This window comes from Amphiprion ocellaris, chromosome 17, assembly GCF_022539595.1.
Source record: "Amphiprion ocellaris isolate individual 3 ecotype Okinawa chromosome 17, ASM2253959v1, whole genome shotgun sequence".
Taxonomy (NCBI): Eukaryota; Metazoa; Chordata; class Actinopteri; family Pomacentridae; genus Amphiprion; species Amphiprion ocellaris.
Window position 1 is genome coordinate 27,395,903 of NC_072782.1, and position 20,420 is coordinate 27,416,322.

At 40.0% G+C, this 20,420-nt stretch overlaps 2 protein-coding genes across 5 annotated transcripts; both read left to right on the forward strand.

Moving 5' to 3' along the window:
* The first annotated feature begins 231 nt into the window (after positions 1-231).
* LOC111571549 (bile salt-activated lipase-like) lies at positions 232-6,533 on the forward strand. Its single transcript, XM_023274768.3, has 11 exons — positions 232-391; positions 997-1,144; positions 1,382-1,501; positions 1,575-1,772; positions 1,867-1,997; positions 4,099-4,206; positions 4,287-4,401; positions 4,673-4,859; positions 4,990-5,193; positions 6,016-6,225; positions 6,334-6,533. The coding sequence occupies exons 1-11, from the start codon at positions 329-331 to the stop codon at positions 6,512-6,514; spliced, it is 1,665 nt and encodes a 554-aa protein (XP_023130536.2). The 5' UTR covers positions 232-328; the 3' UTR covers positions 6,515-6,533.
* Positions 6,534-9,289: 2,756 nt separating this feature from the next.
* Positions 9,290-20,193, forward strand: LOC111571548 (bile salt-activated lipase-like). 4 transcript variants are annotated; one of them, XM_055004125.1, is made up of 13 exons: positions 9,290-9,414; positions 9,493-9,563; positions 12,237-12,384; positions 12,524-12,643; positions 13,505-13,699; positions 13,798-13,928; positions 14,786-14,893; positions 14,984-15,098; positions 15,540-15,726; positions 15,890-16,093; positions 16,805-17,008; positions 17,121-17,350; positions 18,924-20,193. In XM_055004125.1, the coding sequence occupies exons 2-13, from the start codon at positions 9,561-9,563 to the stop codon at positions 18,971-18,973; spliced, it is 1,695 nt and encodes a 564-aa protein (XP_054860100.1). In that variant the 5' UTR covers positions 9,290-9,414; positions 9,493-9,560; the 3' UTR covers positions 18,974-20,193. The 4 variants fall into 4 exon arrangements, with proteins under 4 accessions (XP_054860100.1, XP_023130532.2, XP_023130534.2 ...); XM_023274764.2 differs by lacking the exons at positions 9,290-9,414; positions 9,493-9,563 and adding an exon at positions 11,810-11,875; XM_023274766.2 differs by lacking the exons at positions 9,290-9,414; positions 9,493-9,563 and adding an exon at positions 11,810-11,875 and having other exon boundaries at positions 18,939-20,193.
* The last annotated feature ends 227 nt before the right edge of the window (positions 20,194-20,420 follow it).

Consider the following 20,420-nt stretch of genomic DNA (forward strand, 5'->3'; position numbering starts at 1 on the left):
CTCCCAACTAATAAAACCTACTGATACCACTTGTAAAAAACTTCATCTGTTCAGTCCCTTCTGACTTCATCACTGTATTGAGAAGCTACAAAAATGGGCCTTCTTTGACCACCACCTATTTAACTTTAGTTTTACCAGTAGTTGAGATAACCCAAGGGAAGAACTGAGGAAAGGGGAGTGGGACGCAAGGTGGTTAAATATTATGTGTGATGCAACAGTGAAAAAAGTAAGGGCACACAGTGCAGACTGGTCAGATGCTGTTTAGGGGAGGGGTCTCCTTTATAAAAGGAAGGTCCACGATGAACCTGCTTGTCACAGTTTGGTCGTGATGGCGATTCTGGGGATTTTGGTTGCTGTTGCTGTGTTTCTGGAGACGGTCTCTGCGGCCTCTGTGAGTACCACACAAAATATGCATTTCAGAAACTGGTGAGTAAATACACCTATTGAAAAATAAATAATTTTTGGGGTCATCCTTTTTTGTACACAAGCTGCATATATAAAAATCAACACATAATCCAAAGTAAATTATCACTCAACAGTGCTCAAAAGAAGAGAATTGGGAGATCATTAGAAGACAGCCATGTTGGTGCTTAAAGAAGGGAAAAATGGCAAAAGAGTTGTTGAAAACCATCTTGGAATTGGCAAAACAGCTGTTCACTAACACCTTTTTGTGAAGACAATGTAGAATTGCCATAGAAGAGGCAGACAATGGAAGTCACAGTGGTCCAGTAAGTATTTCCAAAGGTGTAAAAAATATCCCATTATGGCTCTCCAATTGAGCTATTGTACTAAATTATTATTAGTTTGTTAAAATCACTGACAAATACACAGTGTTGTGTTGAAGTAAAAGCTGTTTTTTTTTTATTTTTTATAAAGCATCTGTTAAATGAGTGACTGTGTACCAATTTGAAGCTGAGAATTCAAACCTCAATGTAGCAAAAACGATACTTCAATACATGAGATTTCTCTTGCCTTGTCTGTATTTAATTTCTGCAGCTAGGGGTGGTGTACACAGAAGGAGGGATGGTGCAGGGTGAAAACATTCGTCTTGGCTTCCGCCGTCACATGGATGTCTTTAGGGGGATTCCCTTTGCTGACATCCCTGGAAGGTTTGAGAAACCAAAGCGCCACCCTGGCTGGGACGGTAGGTAGAACCAGTGACTTTCTCATCTACTGCATGTTGTCCCTTTAGCAACCATAGCCATAACTCCCATCTGCCAGTCGGCCCATTTCCCTTTAATAGATTGAAAACGTTTCATTGTCAACCTGTAAAATTATATAAACATCAGCTAAAGGCCTAAACTGTAAGATGTTATAGTATGCTGGTAGTTTTTTTTTTTTTTTTTAAAGCTCCTCTTACAACGTCTTTTTCTCTGGACAGGTGTTATGAAAACCACTGAGTTCAGGCAGAGGTGCCTTCAGGTGAACCTTATCATGACTGACACCAGAGGCAGTGAGGACTGTCTCTATCTTAACATCTGGGTTCCTCACGGCCGCTCAGGTAAAGACTGATAGAAGCCCACAGACTGTCACCTAAAATGCAACAACACTACAGCTGTCTCTTTGTCTTTTAGTGTCCACTGGTCTGCCTGTCATGGTCTGGATCTACGGAGGAGGCTTTCTGACTGGAGGCTCAATGGGTGCTAACTTTCTGAGTAACTATCTGTACAGCGGACAGGAGATCGCAGACAGAGGAAATGTTATTGTGGTGACAGTAGGGTACCGTGTGGGAACTCTGGGCTTCCTGAGCACTGGAGACTCCAGTATGCCTGGTAGGTGCCTGGTAGGTGCACTGCCCACTTCAGAAATGATTCTATGAAATTAATAATTCCTTCCATCAGCTGAATTATGTTTGATCTCTATCAGGAAATTATGGTCTGTGGGACCAACATGCTGCCATCGCCTGGGTGCACAGAAACATCCGCTCATTTGGAGGAGACCCTGACAACATCACCATCTTTGGAGAGTCTGCAGGTGGAGCTAGTGTCAGCTTCCAGGTCAGAGGCTTTTTTTCTAGGTGTCTAGCTTATTATGTGTAAAGATACATAGATGGTAGATATACAGCATCTGTAAAGAGTAATCACCCCCTTTGGAAGTTTTTTCCCTTTATTGCTTTTCAACATTGACTCACGGTCAATTTGTTTTGGCATTTTTAAACAATTAATGTCCAATGAATTAAACATATCATAATGTAAAATAAGTATTCACTGCTTTTAAAGCGACTCACCTAATTCAACAAAGGAGAAACCAATTGGTTGCGTTAATGTCACACAATGGAAAAGAAGTGTGAAATAAAACATCTGAGTGCAGAGAATGTGTTGCAAGTGAACTCTGTCTAGGTCCAGTCACTGGTGAATCAGTGCTTCTGGCTAAAACTGCACCGTCAAGACAAAAGAGCACTTCAAGCAACTCCATGACAAGGTTTTAGAAAAGCCTAAATCAGGGAATGGACACTAGTCCGTTTTCTTACTTCTGTCTTCTTGTCCTAAAATGTCCCATAATATCCCTTGGAATACAGTTAAATATTTCATTAAGGAATGGAAAGAATATGGAACATGCATTAATCTGCCAAGAGCAGACTGTAAGAAAGAGGCTAGTGAGGGAGGCCATCAAGACACCTATGACTCCTCTGAAGGAATTACAAGCTTCAGTCTCTGAGTGACGAGACTGTGCATACAACAACTCTTCTTTAACACTCAAAGCTATATGGGCGAGTGACAAATAGAAGCCACAGTTGAAAAAAAGCTCAGTTTAAATCTTGAGTTCACCAGAAAGCACGGGAGCGACTCTGAAGTCACTTAGAAGAAGATTCTTTGGTCTAATGAAACTAAAATTGAAGTCTTTGGCCATCAGACCAGACTCTATGTTTGGTGGACACCAAACATTGCACAGCATCCAATACAAACTACTCTATTATGAAGCATGGTGGGCAGCATCATGAAGTGAAGCAGGGTGGTGGCAGCATCATAATGTGGGGATGCTTTTTGGTACTCTACCTCCAGGGCCTCCTCAAGGTAGAGTGGTAAAATGAATGCAGCAAAGCATAGAGAAATTGTGAAGGAAACCCTTATGCAGACAGTAAGAGAACTGCAACTCAGAAGATGATTTGTTTTCTAAGACTATGACTCAAAGTATATGGCCAAAGTTGCACACAAATGGTATAAAAACAACAAGGTGAATGTTTTGGGGTGGCCGAGTCACAGCCCAAACCTCAATCCTATTGACAATTTGTAGTTGGACTTGAAAAGGCTGTTCACATACAATCCCCATGCATCCTGACGGTGTTGCAAAGATGAATGGGGAAAAATTATTGTGTCCAGATGGCTGTTTGAGACCACACAGGCTCAGTGCTGTAGCAATGCTGTTGTAATTCAATTCAATTCAATTCAATTTTATTTATATAGCGCCAATTACAGTCAAATTGTCTCGAGACGCTTTACAGAACCCATATGCCTGACCCCCAGAGCAAGCCAAAAGGCGACAGTGGCAAGGAAAACACCCTTTTAACAGGGAAAAAAACCTCGAGCAGAACCTGGCTCTAATGTGGGGGGAACCATCGGCCTGCTGGCCGGGCGGGTTGAGAGGGACAGAAGAGGTAGAGAGGTAGAGATAGAGGGGTAGAGGTAGAGATAGAGGGGTAGAGATAGAGAGGTGGGGGGGTGGGACACAAGGACCATAAAACACAGCCACACATCTGAAGCATCCAGCATCCAGCTCTGGGACCAGGGACACTCGGAGAAAGGACACAGAAAGAAACAGAGTGAATGTAATGCAATAATGGTATATATAGTAAATACATAGGTAGTTAGAGAAGGGCTCAGTGCATCAAGAGCATGTAACCAAAGTTGTATCTACTAATACAGATTTCAAGACAGTGAATGCTTATGTCATTGCTTATTTACATTTTGATTTATTTAACATTACTTTATAGAAATCTGCTTTCACTTTGAGATACGAGTCGTTTTTTTGTAAACTCTTCACTAAAAAGCTATAATATTGAATGCAATTTAATATTGAAATTCTATAAAAGGAGAAAACTTTCAGGAAGAGTCAAACATTTTTATGGGCAATGTAAGACAATATTCTCTCTGTCCATAGACTCTAACTCCACACAACAAAGGACTGATCAAGAGAGCCATCTCCCAGAGTGGCGTCGCCCTTTGCCCTTGGGGTGTCAACAGAAACCCCCGCAGGTTCGCTGAGGAGGTATGTTGCAGTTTTTCTCACTTTTTATTGGAATAATTAACAGTTGTATAAATTAAAGATGAACTGAATCCTCTCCTCAGATTGCATTAAAGGTCAACTGCCCTACCGATAGCAGAATGGCTGCTTGTTTGAAGATGACTGATCCTGCGCAACTAACATTGGCTGGTTCCCTCGATATGACCAGCTCTCCCGATCGTAAGGACTGCTCTCCACGCCACATTTACATTCTTATTTTAGACATTGTATTGCCACTTTTTACTGGAGCAGCACACAGGGAAGTAAAGTTTTATGACCTGGTTAGTCATACATGACACTGACAGTGTATTACATCGATTAATCATCGCACATTCATTCTTTGTCATGTCAACGACTTCAGATTCAGCCAAAAGGTCAAAATGACAATGCCTGCTGAATAAAACATGTAGTTAGTACCATATATAGTAGATTTTCTGTCTGTATTTGTCAGACCCCATTGTGTCCAACCTGCTCCTGTCTCCTGTGATCGATGGCGACTTCTTACCGGATGAGCCTTCCAACTTGTTCCACAATGCAGCTAACATTGACTACATTGCTGGAGTCAACGACATGGACGGACATATCTTCACTGCTCTAGATGTGCCATCAATCAATTCTCACTTGGTGGACACCCCAATGTGAGTTCAAGGCATTTGATCAATGTAAAACAAACAGATTTACTCAGAGCATCATACCAAACTTTGGTTAGAATTGCTGAGTGATTAGTAGTTTTGGCCTCATTGTGAAATGCTCTCTCCTTGATTGCAGTGAGGATGTGAAGAAACTCTTGGCTTCCTACACCAAAGAGAAAGGTGCGGCTGGTTTGAACGACGCTTACTCTACATACACCTCAACCTGGGGAAGTAATCCCAGCAGGGAGACCGTCAAGACAACCGTTGTGGATATTGGAACAGACTACATTTTCCTGGTTCCTACACAGGCTGCCCTTTACCTCCATGCTTCCAACGCCACGTAAGAAAAAACTGATCTTGTCACAAATGCTGCTGTCGGTTTATCTGCTGGGCATAACTTTTCTTTCACCACATAATGGTTATTTGTAGTATAGGGAACCTGCTTACAGAGACTTTCATGTTTTTTACGGATAATCAAGGAAAAGAAAATGTGACCAACACAGTTGCCAATTGCCAGTTGGCCATTTATGAGAGTGTGCAAGTAAAAATTTCATGGGTTCCCATTCATATGAGTGTACAATTATCACTAGGCTGTTTTGTTGCCCTTCTGTTTGGCACAGACAGCTACTGCGCTAGCCATTGTGGCTGGAAGTCTGTCTTTTTCTTCTTCACTGGCTTAGTCAGTCTCTGCCTGACAAGGGAAACAATCCATTTAGCTGGTACTTTGTTTTGATGTTAAAATGTCGATAACTGAGGACAGAGAGGATGCCCAACACACCTAATTATGAGGATTCAGGTTGCAAGCAGCATGATTGACTGTGGTATTCATATTTAAAATATGCCCCCTTCTTGGAAAACTCTGCTAATCAAAGAGTCTGCATATAGATAATAGTGCATGTAAATTACCTGAAATGTTAATTAATATTACTGTGGTCTGTTTTAGCTTAAGCACTAGTGACTTTTATATGTTGTGGATTCACTGCAAATAAAGTATCATGCATGATTAAGTGTTAGACATAAAATACCTTATGTTTCACAGGCTCCAACGTGAATAGGCTCTGATTTGGGATTTTCAATGATTTAATAAGTTCTTTATTTTTTTATTTATGTCAGTAATTGATGTAGTTATTGTAGCATACCTGTTTTTCTTGCCTCTCCAAAGAACTGGACGCACCTACTCCTACCTCTTCTCTGAGCCCAACCGTATGGGCGGCATCGGCAGGCCCTACCCCAGCTGGATGGGAGCTGATCATGCTGACGACCTGCAGTTCGTGTTCGGGAAGCCTTTCAGCTCACCGTTGGGGTACTGGCCTAGCCATCGTGATGTCTCTGGCTACATGATTGCCTACTGGACCAACTTTGCCAAAACTGGGTAAAATTCTGCAGACACAAAACACGGGAGTATCACAAAAGCAAACCTGAAATCACTGAAACGAAAACTGCATCATTTTGGTTTTCCTTTTCACTTGTTTGTCCACAGAGATCCCAACAAAGGAGACTTGAAGGTGCCTGCTACATGGCCCAAATTCACCACCACTGGACACCAGTATCTGGAGATCCATCATGACATGAACAAAAACTATGTAAAACAGAAGATGAGGCTGCGTTTTGTGCATTTCTGGACCAGCATCCTGCCCAACCTTCCCACAATGTTCTCATAATAAAGAACTTGTGATATCACCTCTATATCTCCCATGCAGTACTTTGTCAGTATTAGTTTTTGGAAAATAAACACGTCAGCTACAAATGCTATTTTATTTGTATTTTCAGGCCAGAGATTTTTTGTAATTTCACCCTCAAAAAACATCTTATCTGGGAAGCCATTTTAAAGGTTTAAGAGTTCCCAAATATAACTCTGAGCCATCAATAATTGACACTGGAGAATGAACAAAAGGACAAGGTCTCAAATGAGGGACCTGAGAAAGGTGCTTTATGTACATAGCACAAGCACACTCAGTGTTCTCAGTCAAGCATTTTTTGGCTGAACACCCTCTTCTGTTGATTGGTTTAGCACCATGCCACCTTTTTCTTTTACCTCAGGTCAGCACTGAAAGCAAAAGTTTAAAAAAAGTTCAAATAAAGTCAACTGATGATGACTTACACTTGTTTCATTAATGAATTCTTGCAATATTTTGGCATTTTCATCTTAAAGAAATTATAACATATAATTCTAATGCAATATCAATACAAAAGACATCCAGAATCACACAATAAAGAGACACAGACACTCATCACTGTCAAATATTGACCAAAAATATAACTGGTAGGTAGTTTAGCGAGTTTGCTTTGTACCTCACAGTTGAACACTTTGTTCTTGGCACAGTGGTTTGGAGGGAAAAGGGCTTTGCAGGCCAAAGAGTTGGATTTTATAACTTCCTGTGTGTGTAGTAGGATGACAGGTTACTCAGTGTAGAGTTATGAGTTGAAAATAGTGTAGCAAAGTATTTGTGATTTTTAACAGTAAATGGTACATTTTAATATCTGATAATAATCGCAAGTTATTCATTGTTGTGGAATTTCGTCGATGTTGAGAGAGGGAGGAAACAGACTCAGAGAGACACACTGGAGACTGGAGATGACTTAGGTCGAGAATAAGGTTTACTGATGTTAGGAGAAATGATACAACAAAGCAGCACAGTTCATGTGTGCATTGCCAGCATCATTTCTGAAGATTCTCTTCGACCTTCAGGTATATACTGAGTTGGGAGGAATGCCAGATTTAGATTATAACCTAACGTGGAGCCAACTTATCTGCTCCGGCATGTCAGACTCTACAGTATCTAATCCTGACCAGGTCAGGGAGTCCTGGCATATCTTCTTCCTAAACAGTTGTCTCAGGAAATACCTTAACAAGGGGAAAAGAGTAATTTTCCCATCACATTCAAGAGAGTCAAATTGAAAGTGAATGACTAATGTGAAAGTGAATGTTTTTCTAATAAACTTTTTCCCATAAGAGATGATATCTACCTTTGATCGTGACTGGATACAACAAGTGATACTATTCCTACAGGCCACAGTCCTCTAGCTAATTGGGAGTCCGTTAACAGCACGATAGTTTTTTATTTGAAATCTTGCCCTTTCTTTCATACCTGTGAATTAGGAGGTGCCCCATTTCTCCTTTTATATTTTAGAAAATTATTTTATTTTATCTTTATGTTTTCTAATCTTTGGCTATTTGGGTCTGCGAAGAAAGATTTAAAGGTACACTTTAAGAAATACATGACCATTCTTACACAAGTTCTTTCTAGTTTGCATGAACATTTCAAATTAAATGACATTTTTGAATGAATCTAGGTCAGAACCAAATAAAACCACTGCTGTCAAACAGTTCAGTGCCTACATGTCATTAGCATGTTGAGAAGCTACAAAACGGACAACTGAAGAAACAAGGCTCAAAGGGAAGAATAGCTGCTAAGAAGCCATTACTGAGGCCTGCAAACATCCACAAATGCCTAAAATTCGCCAGGGAGCACAAACACTGGACTCTAGATGACTGGAAGAAGGTACTCTGGACAGACTAGATCAAGTTTGAACTCTTCAGTCATCATCGTCATGTTCATGTCCGCAGAAAAGCTGGGGAACATTTTCATGCCAGCTGCATTGCACCCACAGTGAAACACAGTGGAGATTCCATTATGGTATGGGGTTCCATTTGTGGAAACGGCATGGGCAAATGACTCCAAATCCATGGTATTATAAACAAGAAGATCTTCCACAACATCTTGGTGCATCATGGAATCCCTTCTGGATTGAACCTGATTGGTCGTAGGTTCATATACAAAGAAGACAGTGACCCCAAGCAGACTTCAAAGCTGAGACTACTGGACCAAGACAAGAAAAGTACTCAGAGCACATAAGACTATTCATTCTCTTACCTTGCACTGAAAACAGGCATGTGTTATGCATATGTATGTTATGTACAGATACCGCATCACCTGACCTAAATATGTAGCAGGCGGTGAGAATTGATGGGACTCAGAAACACCCCCACAATTTAATTAATTGTTCCACGTATCATTTCCTATAAGTCAGCAGCGATCGATTTGTAGTAGGATCGCAATCATGTGATCATCAGCAGGCAGCTGACGTTGTGTTCGCTTGCTGTCACAGTTACAGTCACATCGTGCCGCTATCAGGCACCGTGCCACTATCTCAATGGGAAATCCTTAACAAATCCGTGTGTAACCCAGTGTTAAAAACGGGAATAAAACTATAAATATTCATGCTTGAAAGATAAATAAATAAATAAAAATATTCTTAAAATATTTAAACAGAAGTTCATTAAAGATGTTGATAAATAGTTAAAAACACAAGCAATAAATACCTAGATGTAGATTAATTTAGGTATTTTAACTTGACAACTTAAACAGCCAATGGCTGTATATCCAATGTCAATATCAGCCAATCAGGTAGGGGTCACCTCTCGTCCTACTGCCGAGCTGTGCGTGCCCTGTACGTGCTTCTCCGACACGCTCGAGCCGCGGACCGGGAGAGATCCTTTTACGATGGTGGAAAAGCTAACGCGACGGTACAGCCTTTTGTGGAGAAATTCGGAGATTTGGTGAGCAGAAACCCACTAAAACTTGTGTAAGCATTGAAATATATAAATATAATGACAACTCGTTTGTTAAATTTAAAGACATTGAGAGATTCAAGGCTGTGAACCCTCGTGAGCTGGAATTCCCCTTGCTGCGCGTGGTGCTTAGCATGGTAAGTCCCATTGAGTGTGTGTGTGTGTGTGTGTGTGCGCGCGCGCTAATTTAGCATGCTAATCGCCGCTAGCTTAAATGCTAATCTCCGATTGGAACTTCTACTAGCTTTTCTTCAAAGAAAATGCATATTGTGAGGCCACACGCCTAACAGTGGGTTTATTTTACCAGATAACAAATGTTACTTGAAGGTTCCTGTGAAAATTATGTTGTGAAGTTGTGAAATGTGCTGTATTTTGTGTTTGTTTGCACTCGTTTTTATTTTCTATGGCGCTAATCTTTGTCAGCACACTGTAGCGAATCTGTGTGTTAATGTCAAGTGCATTTACCTGCACTTTGCCTAAATTTTGATATATTCGGATACATTTACAAGCCAATTGTATTTCTAATCCACTTCTAAAGCAGTTTTGGATTAATTTATAGGTGTATTCACCCTATACTGAGCAGAGAAACTAATTACTTAATTACTAAATGTAAATTATTTTAATTTCATTTATTGGTAATTTGGTAATGTAGAAGGTTGATGTTGAATTATAAATTGTTGTACAACGTGGAAAAAGAATGTAGAAACTATTGTAAAGCCTTTACAAACAGGGTAAAAAGCTATAGACACTGCAGGTCATAGTTTAAGTTGCTTTATTCTGACCTGTTCCTCAGCTCGTTTTTTTTTTGGGTTTTTTTTTTGGATTGGATTTGGAAATCTTGAGAAGAACCAAGGATCAACTTCCAGTACTGGATGGCGAGCGTCAGCTCAAAGTGTCGAACAAACTGGTAGCTTGTAATCCAACTGGTTACAAACACATAACCGTGAACACGGAACTCTCAGCAATTGACACTGAAAGACTGAAAGACTAAAAAAAAAAAAAAAAAAAAAACACTAAAGACAAAAAGGACTATTTTTATTTCATTTTATTTATCTTTTATTCTATTTTTTAAAGTGCTATTTTTTTTTTACTATTGTGCACAAACCCCTTCACAATTTAAACTTTGCAATTAAATGCAAATTGCCTTCTAATACTGTGTCATCTCCCTTGTTATCGCACACCCTGGGCTCCTGCGCATTTAGAGTCTTCTGGTCTGGCCTATCCTCCTTTCTACTGTAGTACTTTGGTTAAAGGTAACTATACTGCCATACCTAGTACAAAGACAGTACAGAAGCACTTTAAGTGTTATACGTGGATCCAGACTATAAGCCACATCACTGCCGAAATCTAATGAGGTGGTCCTTGTGTCATTTCGTACCTACCCTGAAAATTTCAGCCCCCAAATGCATCTTTTTCTGTGGCTGCTCCTAAACTGTGGAATGAGCTCCCACTAAAAATCAGACAGGCTGATTCCCTCCCTATTTTTAAATCTCTTTTAAAAACACATTTTTTTAACTTGGCGTATGGCTCAGCTTAGAGCTGACTTTTACTGTACAACCTGTGTCTTATGTCTTATTTTTATACTGGCATTATTTTATTTGTATTTTTATTTGGTTATTTATTCTTTTATTCTATTATTTAATGTGTACAGCACTTTGGTCGACAGTGTTGTTTTAAAGTGCTTTAGAAATAAAGTTGGATTGGATTGGTCTGTGTTTGAGTAATGTCACTAACAGATGGATTTATGGACACCAGTTGTCGCATAACTCCGTCGCATTCCTTGGCGGAGTAAAATTGGAATGTGGAGTACTGGAACTGATGGACTGGCCAAGTCAAAGTCCAGACTTGAATCTTGTTGAACAGACCTAGGATTCATTGAATTAAAAAACAGATCACAAAAAAAGTTTCATCCAAAGCCAGTCTCTGGGAACAGCTAGAAACTCAATAACAAAAGAGACTGCGGAAAAGTACATAAAAACCATGCCAGCAAGAATGCAAGCTGTTATCAGGGCCAAAGGAGGTCATACATTATATTAAGATTGTTGGTTTATGTATGTGAATAAGGACTATTTAGTTGTTATTTTCCTAAAAAATAACAGTACATTTTATAGTTTGAAGCAAGTTTTTGACAGTTTTAGAAAATATATTTTTTTCGTTTTTATGACAGATGGTCTAATACATTTGTTCAGCACTGTGTATCATTTTTGATTTGCCAGTGGTTGAGATAATGCAAGGTAAATGTTTAGGAAAGTGTAGTGGACACAAGATGGTTAAGTACGAAATGCAAAGTAGGAACAGAGTCCACACTGGTTTGGCGTAGTTTTGGGGGAAGGGTTTTCTTGTATAAAAGGAAGGCAGGCAATGAACTTGTTACAGTTTGGTCATGATGATGATTCTGAGAACTTTGGTTGGCGTTGCTGTGTTTCTGGACACTGTCTCTGCAATCACTGTAAGTACCACACAAAATATGTATTTCCCATGTGTCCAGACATTTGCTAAAAATCTAGTTTTGGAAGTAATTTTTCAACCACCTGCTGTTTCCTATGCCTAAATTTCTTAAGTTTTGAACCTCCAATTCAGTTTTGTTTCTAAAGTATGATTATTTGTTAATTTTTTGATTTAAAACAAGTCACTGACAAATGTACAGCTTTGTGTTGAGGCAGCGTTGTGTTGTATTCTTTCATTTATAGTAAAGCATCTGCTAAATGACTGTGCCAATTTGAAACTAAGAAGTCAAAGCAAGAAAAATGTTTTTTGAGGGTAACAATTTCAAGTCCATCTCCTGCTTTTTTTGTAATTAATGTCTACAGCTTGGAGTGGTACACACAGAAGGAGGGATGGTGCAGGGCAAAAATATTCGTCTTGGCTACTACCGTCACATGGACATCTTCAAGGGGATTCCCTTTGCTGACATTCCTGGGAGGTTTGAGAAACCAAAGCCTCATCCTGGCTGGGATGGTGGGTAGAACCAGCGACTTACTTGCCTATTGGAATGTTTCCACTTTAGCAATCACAGCCATAACACGTATGTATAATTTATCCTATTTAAAAAAAAAAAAAAAAAAAAATCTTACACTGTATGTGTGTCTCCTCTCAGCTATTCTGGAGGCCACTGAATACAGACAGAAATGCTATCAGATGTCCAGATCAATGAATGAACTCAGCGGCAGTGAGGACTGTCTTTATCTGAACATTTGGGTTCCTCATGGCAGCTCAGGTAAAGACCGACAGAAGCACACAGACTGTCATCTAAAGCAGTGGTTCCCAACCTGGGGTCCGCGTCCCCCCAGCGGGGGCACCAAAGATCTGAGGGGGGGGGCACGAGGCTTTGTCTGCTCTGAGGCTGTGAGGTTATAAAAAATAGATTTTTACATTCTGGATAAAATCAGAGTAACAGACTCACTGTGTCATCACAAGTCTACCTATGAAACATTTTAAAACGCATTTATTTGGTCTTTCTTCAAAAATCTTTTGCTGCTTCGATGTCCACACCTCCTTGACCTTTCTACTTCTCTCCACGCTTTCTTCAGGTGGCTCGCTAGCTCATCCCAATTCATTAGTTTGTGTGCAGTTAGAAAATTACTGATGGAAACAGTGTCTGAAAAACGCAAAACAGGTGAAGATTCATCAGTAGTTTTTGGCCTGAGTGGCATTATAGTTTATTTTTTGTGAATAAAACCTGTTTGACTGAAGGTAGCTGTCTTTCTAGCTGCAGAAATAACATTAGTGTCTATGAGCAGCCGGCTGTGTGACGAGTGAACAGGGACTGTCTGCAAAATGCAAAACTGCTGCAAACAGTGAAGAGACACAAATATTCAACAAATGTACTGCAGCCAGGAACTGACTCCTGCTGGTCATACGACAAATCTCTGTTTGATACTAATTTTTTTTTCATAATTTTAAGGATGTTTTTAATAGTAATACAATTCAATAACTTCCCTCTTATGTTTTGTAGTGTACTTATGGGGAGGGGAGAGTCGCGCTGGGGTGCAGCTTGTAGGGGGGGCTCCAAGCCAAACAGGTTGGGAACCACTGATCTAAAGTACAACAACACTACAGCTGTCTCTTTTTCCTTTAGTGTCCAGTGATCTACCTGTCATGGTCTGGATCCATGGAGGAGGCTTCTTGTTTGGAAACTCAGTGGGTCATGTGTCAGATTCCACTTTGTATGATGGGCAGGAGATCGCAGACAGAGGAAATGTTATTGTGGTGACGCTGGCATACCGTGTGGGAACTCTGGGCTTCCTGAGCACTGGAGACTCCAGTATGCCTGGTAGGTGCTTGGAAGATGCTGGCACTGCAACCTGTAGAAATGTTTGCATGGATTTAGATATTCCTTCCATCAAGGGAATTATGTTTGATCTCTGTCAGGAAATTATGGTCTGTGGGACCAGCAGGCAGCCATCGCCTGGGTGCACAGAAACATCCACTCATTTGGAGGAGACCCTGACAACATCACCATCTTTGGAGAGTCTGCAGGTGGAATTAGTGTGAACTTGCAGGTAAGAGGCTTTTTTTCTGGGCATCTAGCTTATTATGTGAAAAGACACATCGATGGTAGATATACAGTGCCTGTAAAGAGTAATCACCCCCATTGAAAGTTTTTTCCCTTTATTGCTTTTCAACATTGAATCATGGTCAGTTTATTTTGGCTTTTTTGTCAATTAATGTCCAATGAATTAAACATATAAAATGTAAAATAAGTATTCACTGCCTTTAAAGCGACTCACCTAATTCAACAAAGGGGAAGCCAATTGGTTGTGTTAATGTCACACAATGGAGAGAAAGTGTGAAATAAATCATCTGAGTGCAGAGAATGTATTGCAAGTGAACTCTGTCTAGGTCCAGTCACTGGTGAATCAGTGCTTCTGGCTAAAACTGCACCGTCAAGACAAAAGAGCACTTCAAGCAACTCCATGACAAGGTTTTAGAAAAGCCTATATCGATAGATGGACGCGAGTCAGTTTCTTGTCTTGTGTCTTAAAAAGTCCCATAATGTCCCTTGGCACACAGATAAATCTTTCATTAAGAAATGGAAAGAAAATGGAACGTACATGAATCTGCCTAGAGCAGGCTGTTCTCAAAAACCGAGTGACTGCAAGAAAGACACTAGTGAGGGAAGCCATCAAGACACCTATGACTCCTCTGAAGGAGTTACAAGCTTCAGTGGCTGAGTGGCGAGACTGTGCATACAACAACTGTTGCTTCTTCTTTACCAGTCAAAGCTTTGAACAGTGCAGGTGGAGCTAGAGTTAGTTTCCAGGTGAGAACCTTTTTGGTTAGGCAACTAGCTCATGTGTTAAAAAATAAATGGCAGATTTAAGAACATGTTGAAACATCTATATGTATCTGTGCATAGGCTGTTACTCCCCACAACAAAGGACTGATCAAGAGAGCCATCTCCCAGAGTGGGGTCGCGCTTTGCTCTTGGGCTGTCAATAGAAACCCCCGCAGTGTTGCTGAGGAGGTACATTGCAGCTTTTCTGACAAGCTGACATTTTGTGGGGGGAAAATTAACAGGAATAATAGTAAAGAGTAATTTGAACCCTCTCCTCAGATTGCTTTCAAGGTCAACTGCTCGACAGATAACAATATGGCTGCCTGTTTGAAGATGACTGATCCTGAACAACTTACAGTGGCAGGTGCCTTGAATACAACTGGCTCCCCTGATCGTAAGAACTCTTCTTCATACTGCCTAATTTACATTTTAGACACTGTCTTGACACTTTCTGCCAGAAGTAAACATTGATTAGTAGATGCAAACGTGATACTTGCAGTGTAGCAGTTCCCACTATTTGATGATTGATTGTGTCATATTCATGTCAATTATTAGCTTTGCTGATTGTTGGAGTTGATATTCTGCATTCCAATGATTGATTAAAAGTCTGTCAACACCAAAGAATAAATGTTTAAAATCTTTACCTTTTAAACACATGTAAAACGGAAATAACATAACAGATTTCTCCTTGATTGAAAAACCATATCAGCTGGCCTCTATAAACCACTTGTACTTCAGATTGAACTAAATGGCAAAATGACAATGCCATCTGCAGAAATTGCAAAGTCTTTACTGTAAATAATGCATTTTATGATTAATTGTCTGTATTTGTCAGATCCCGTCATAGACAGCTTGGTCCTGATTCCTGTGATTGATGGTGACTTCCTGCCAGATGAGCCTTCCAACTTGTTCGACAATATGGCCGACATTGACTACATGGCTGGAGTCAACGACATGGATGGATTTACCTCAACTGCTCATGATGTTCCATCAATCATGTCTGACCAGGTGGACACTCTAATGTGAGTTTAAGGCACTTGATCAGTGTGAAACAATGATCAAGTGGCATCCAGACAGATTTACTCAGACCAAACTTTGGGTGGAACTTTTAATCCATTAGTGGTTTGAGCAGCAGGAAGGTGTTTTATTAGACCTCAGCATGAACGTGTCTCTTTTTGAATGCAGAGAGGATTTGAAGAGACTCTTGGCTTCCTACACGAAGGACAAGGGTGCAGCTGGTTTGAACAAAGCCTACACCCTGTACACCTCAACCTGGGAAACCACTCCCAAAATGGAGACCATCAAGAAGACTGTTTTAGATATTGGAACAGACTACATCTTCCTGGTTCCTACACAGGCTTCACTTCACCATCATGCTGCTAAGGCCATGTAAGAATAGAGAAATGTTGTAACAATGTCGCTGTTAGTCAATCCAAAAGCACTTTTGTACCACACATTGCTTTAAGAAAAAAAAGTTGGGCCTAAAGTGTCTTTCACTGCGTTAAGACCCAATGTGAATGAAAACCTATTTATAGAGGTTAAAAACTTGCTTTGGGATAATTCATAACCTTTATTTGCAACAGAATGTGACAACAGGATACAGTACAAGAATTCTTAGAGTAAAGCAGCCTCATGCAACAGGTCATTCTCTTCAGCATTTAATAACAGAATAATGTGGTAAATTGAATTTTCATTTTCTAATATAGTTAGAAATACTGAATAACTAAAGTAAATTTCAGTGCATTATTTAAAATAGTTTTTGAATCAATTAATGAAATAATTTTAACCACCGAAAAGTTAAAACTGGCATGTTTTAGCTTCTGTGAATTTAAGCACTGCTGGCTTTCATGTTTGGTGGGCTCATTGCTAAAACCAGAATCAAGCTTGATATGGCACAAGATAGAAAATACCTTTTTTTTGCCAGAGTTGAAGAAAATGAATGGGCTGTTGGATAAAAAACGTTCCTCAGTCTGGAGGTGCAGTATTTCGGGGCCCTGTAGCATCTCCCGGTGGGCAGTAATGTACGTTTTAATATTAGAGTGCCCCCAGGCACCGGTGTACTTATTGTAACATACCTGTGTTTTCCTTGTCTCTCCAAAGAACTAAACACACCTACTCCTACCTCTTCTCTGAGCCCAACCTTATGGCCGGCAGGATTTACCCCAGCTGGATGGGAGCTAACCACTTTGATGATGTGCAGTACGTGTTTGGAAGGCCGTTCACCAACACGACAAAGTACTTGCCTCAACATTGTGACCTCTCTGGCTACATGATCGCCTACTGGACCAACTTTGCCAAAACTGGGTATGATTCAGCAGACCGAAAACATGGCAATGTCACAAAGACAAACCTGAATCAGACACTAAAACACAAACACATAGCTGCATCATATCAGTTTCTCTGATCATGTCCACAGAGATCCCAACCAAGGAGGCCTGGAAGTGCCTGTGACCTGGCCCAAATTCACCAGCACTGGACAACAGTATCTGGAGATTCATCATACCATGAAGAAAGGCTTTGTAAAACAGAAGATGAGGCTGCGTTATGTGCACTTCTGGACCAGCATCCTGCCCAACCTTCCCACAACACATGAGAATGAAGAACTAGTGATATCACCTTCAACAAGTCTTGATGACCCACAAACAGGTGCGTCCTATCAAAACAGAACAAATAATAAGACAGGTGACAGATGGTTTTGTTTTATGCAGCTCTGCTCGGCAAAAATTATATCTACAAATTTTTGTATAGCTACAAACAAATGTTTTTCATCCATTCAACTGCAACACTGAAAAAAATCATTTGCAACAACGTGTTATACTATAATAGTTCATATTTGCACAAAACAGAAATGTACTGGAGTATGTTGTGTGCATGTTGACAGCTAACAATGCAGGAAGCTTATTTTGCCTTACCAAATGGTCCTTCACATGTACAGGGGGTCCTGGGTTTACGACGTCCTGGCCCAACGGTGTTTCGTAATTATGTCGGAAGTGGTTTTGTGGAACTAGTAGATGAGCGAAGCCTACAAATACGTCATCACACGGCGCTATAAAACGGCTTTGTTTACATTCGCTGGTTGTACGCCACCTTGGATTGTGCTACATTTGATGATTCATAACCTGTCATGCTAAATCTAATGTTAATTGAAACATGTCATGGAAAGTGCTATAACAACATGACCGAGAAACATGATGATGCTGTATTAAAAGTAGCAAAAGAAAACAAGACAAAAGAGTCTACATTCCCAAATTAATTTACAATACAAGAATATGCAGAAAGGAAATATTTAAAACTCATTTCCCAGGTGATAGAACGTGCACTACTGACACTAGATATAAAACTGTATTCTTCCTGTCAAAGTGAAAACAAGTTTCTCCATAGTATTGTCAATTAATTAAAAATCTAAAATGTAAAATAGATGCTCACCTTTAAAATGACCCACCAAGTTCATCACAGTGACAGTGCCTGATGGACACTAGTGAGGGAGCTCATCCAGACACCTATGACTCCTCTGGGGGAGTTACAAACTTCAGTGGCTGAGATACGAGACTGTGCATACGACTTCTGCACCGCTAAAAGCTGTATGGGAGAGTGACAAAGAGAAAGCCACCATTGAAAAAAGCTCAGTTTAAATCTTGAGTTCACGAGAAAACGTGTGAGCGACTCTGAAGTCACTTAGAAGAAGATTCTTTGATCTGATGAAACCAGATGTGCAAGGCTGTTTGAGACCACACAGGCTCAATGCTGTATTTGTGGCCAAAGTTGCATCTACTCAATAGAGGTTTCAAGACAGTGAATGCCTATGCAATTGCTTATTTACATTTTATATTATTTTTTAGATAACATTACTTCATCAACATCTTGAGGTGGGAATGCTTATTGACAGCAGGCCGTGGAAGGCCTGAGTTCATCAGAAGAAATGTGGGAGACTAAGGTTAAGTTAAAGAAGCATCTTTGGACTGTTGAGACCGAAGATGAGTTTTTTGGCCATCAGACGAGACACTATGTTTGGCAGAAACCAAACACCACACACCATCACAAACACATCATCCCCACCGTGAAGCATGGCATTTAATACTAGCTGGTAACTCCTTTAGAGGTGTCATAGGTGTCTTGGTGGCCTCCTTCACTAATCTCTTTCTTGCACTGTTACTCATTCTTTGAGGACAGCCCACTCTCGGAAAATTTAGGCATGTGCCATATTTTTTCACTTTTATAGGCATTGTGTCCTCAGATGGAGGCCACTTGAATGACACCGCCTGTGTTTGACAGCAGCCTCTAGTGAACAACAGCGAACGGGAAAAAAACTGGTTCCAGAAACTATGCGACAATAAGTCAGAAAGAAGAGAGGCATCCGCTGTGGGAAAATGATTTCACCCTTCACCAGGACACGCCAGCACTCACTTTTCACAGTGGAGCAGTTTTTGGCTGAGAGCGCAGTGCTTGACCATTTTCACCTGCTCCTGTTCACCTGATTTAGCACCATGTTGCTTTTTTTAAAATTTTCCCTAGCATCAAATGAGCATTCAAGCATAAAATGTGTTTTTAATTAGAATACCAGCATGCAGCAGCGTAGAATCCAGAGGGAGAAATTACTGAACAGGAAATCAATTGAAATGTATGTTTTCTTTATTAAGGTTGAGTTACAGCATTGTATTTAACAGTTACATATTATAAACATGAAAAACAACATGACTTCATCTTCCTGTTGGTTTGTGGCTATGATGTATATTATATACACCACCATTCGTAAGTTTGAGGTCACCGCGGAAATTTCATGTTTTCCATGAAAACGCACACTTTTATTCATGTGGTAACATAACTGCACAAGGGTTTTCTAATCGTCAGTTAGCCTTTCAACACCATTAGCTAACACAATGTAGCATTAGAACACAGGAGTGATGGTTGCTGGAAATGTTCCTCTGTACCCCTATGGAGATATTCCATTAAAAACCAGTGTTTTTTAATGCAACACCAACAAGAACTTCTGTCCTGAGGACAAACCCAAGTACATCAGATGTGAACAGTGCGACTATTCGAGCTGGAAGCTAGAATAGTCATTTCAAACATTAACAATGTCTAGACTGTATTTCTGATTAATGTTATCTTCATTGAAAAAAATGCTATTCTTCTTCTAAGTGGCCCCAAACTTTTGAACAGTAGTGTACATACCAACAAACGTGTGTGTAAACGTGGGGATTGTGGAGAAAGAGCCATGTGTCTGAGGTATTGTGCAGAAAACTAACATATATATGTACATATCCATGGCTAATAAGATAAAGAATAACATTTTTGAGAGATGCCAATGTCACTTTAATTCACTGAATTTGACACTGTCGGCCAGGATGAAGGCGAACAAAGATTAATTTTATACCAGACAAGTGTGACTTTGAGCACAGTTGGACAGCTGTGTAAACTCAGTAAGGGTTGGCTTCCTGACAAAGGCTCAAGTTGGAAAATCAAAAAAAATAAAAGAATCACTTTTGAAACCTTGTTCTTTTTAAATGAAGACCAATACAGGTCTGTGTGGTGTGATTTCTGACTTTCTTTTGCATGGCAATATCATTTGAAATTCCACTTTCTTACTGAATTTGTTGAAATATTACTTTTCATTTTATGCCTTTTTTTTATGAAGACCAATGCATGACATGATGCAACAGAGACGAATGCAAACTGCAGTACAATGTTTCATTTAAACTTGCTGATGAGCTACAAA

Bases quoted from the DNA above. Each gene is read 5' to 3' on its own strand.
- LOC111571549 (XM_023274768.3), top strand. From the start codon at position 329: ATGGCGATTCTGGGGATTTTGGTTGCTGTTGCTGTGTTTCTGGAGACG. The intron at 4,207-4,286 runs GTATGTTGCAGT...TCCTCTCCTCAG, and splicing joins CCCGCAGGTTCGCTGAGGAG to ATTGCATTAAAGGTCAACTG. The intron at 4,860-4,989 runs GTGAGTTCAAGG...CCTTGATTGCAG, and splicing joins CACTTGGTGGACACCCCAAT to TGAGGATGTGAAGAAACTCT.
- LOC111571548 (XM_023274764.2), top strand. From the start codon at position 11,810: ATGATGATGATTCTGAGAACTTTGGTTGGCGTTGCTGTGTTTCTGGAC. The intron at 11,876-12,236 runs GTAAGTACCACA...TAATGTCTACAG, and splicing joins ACACTGTCTCTGCAATCACT to CTTGGAGTGGTACACACAGA. The intron at 14,894-14,983 runs GTACATTGCAGC...CCCTCTCCTCAG, and splicing joins CCCGCAGTGTTGCTGAGGAG to ATTGCTTTCAAGGTCAACTG.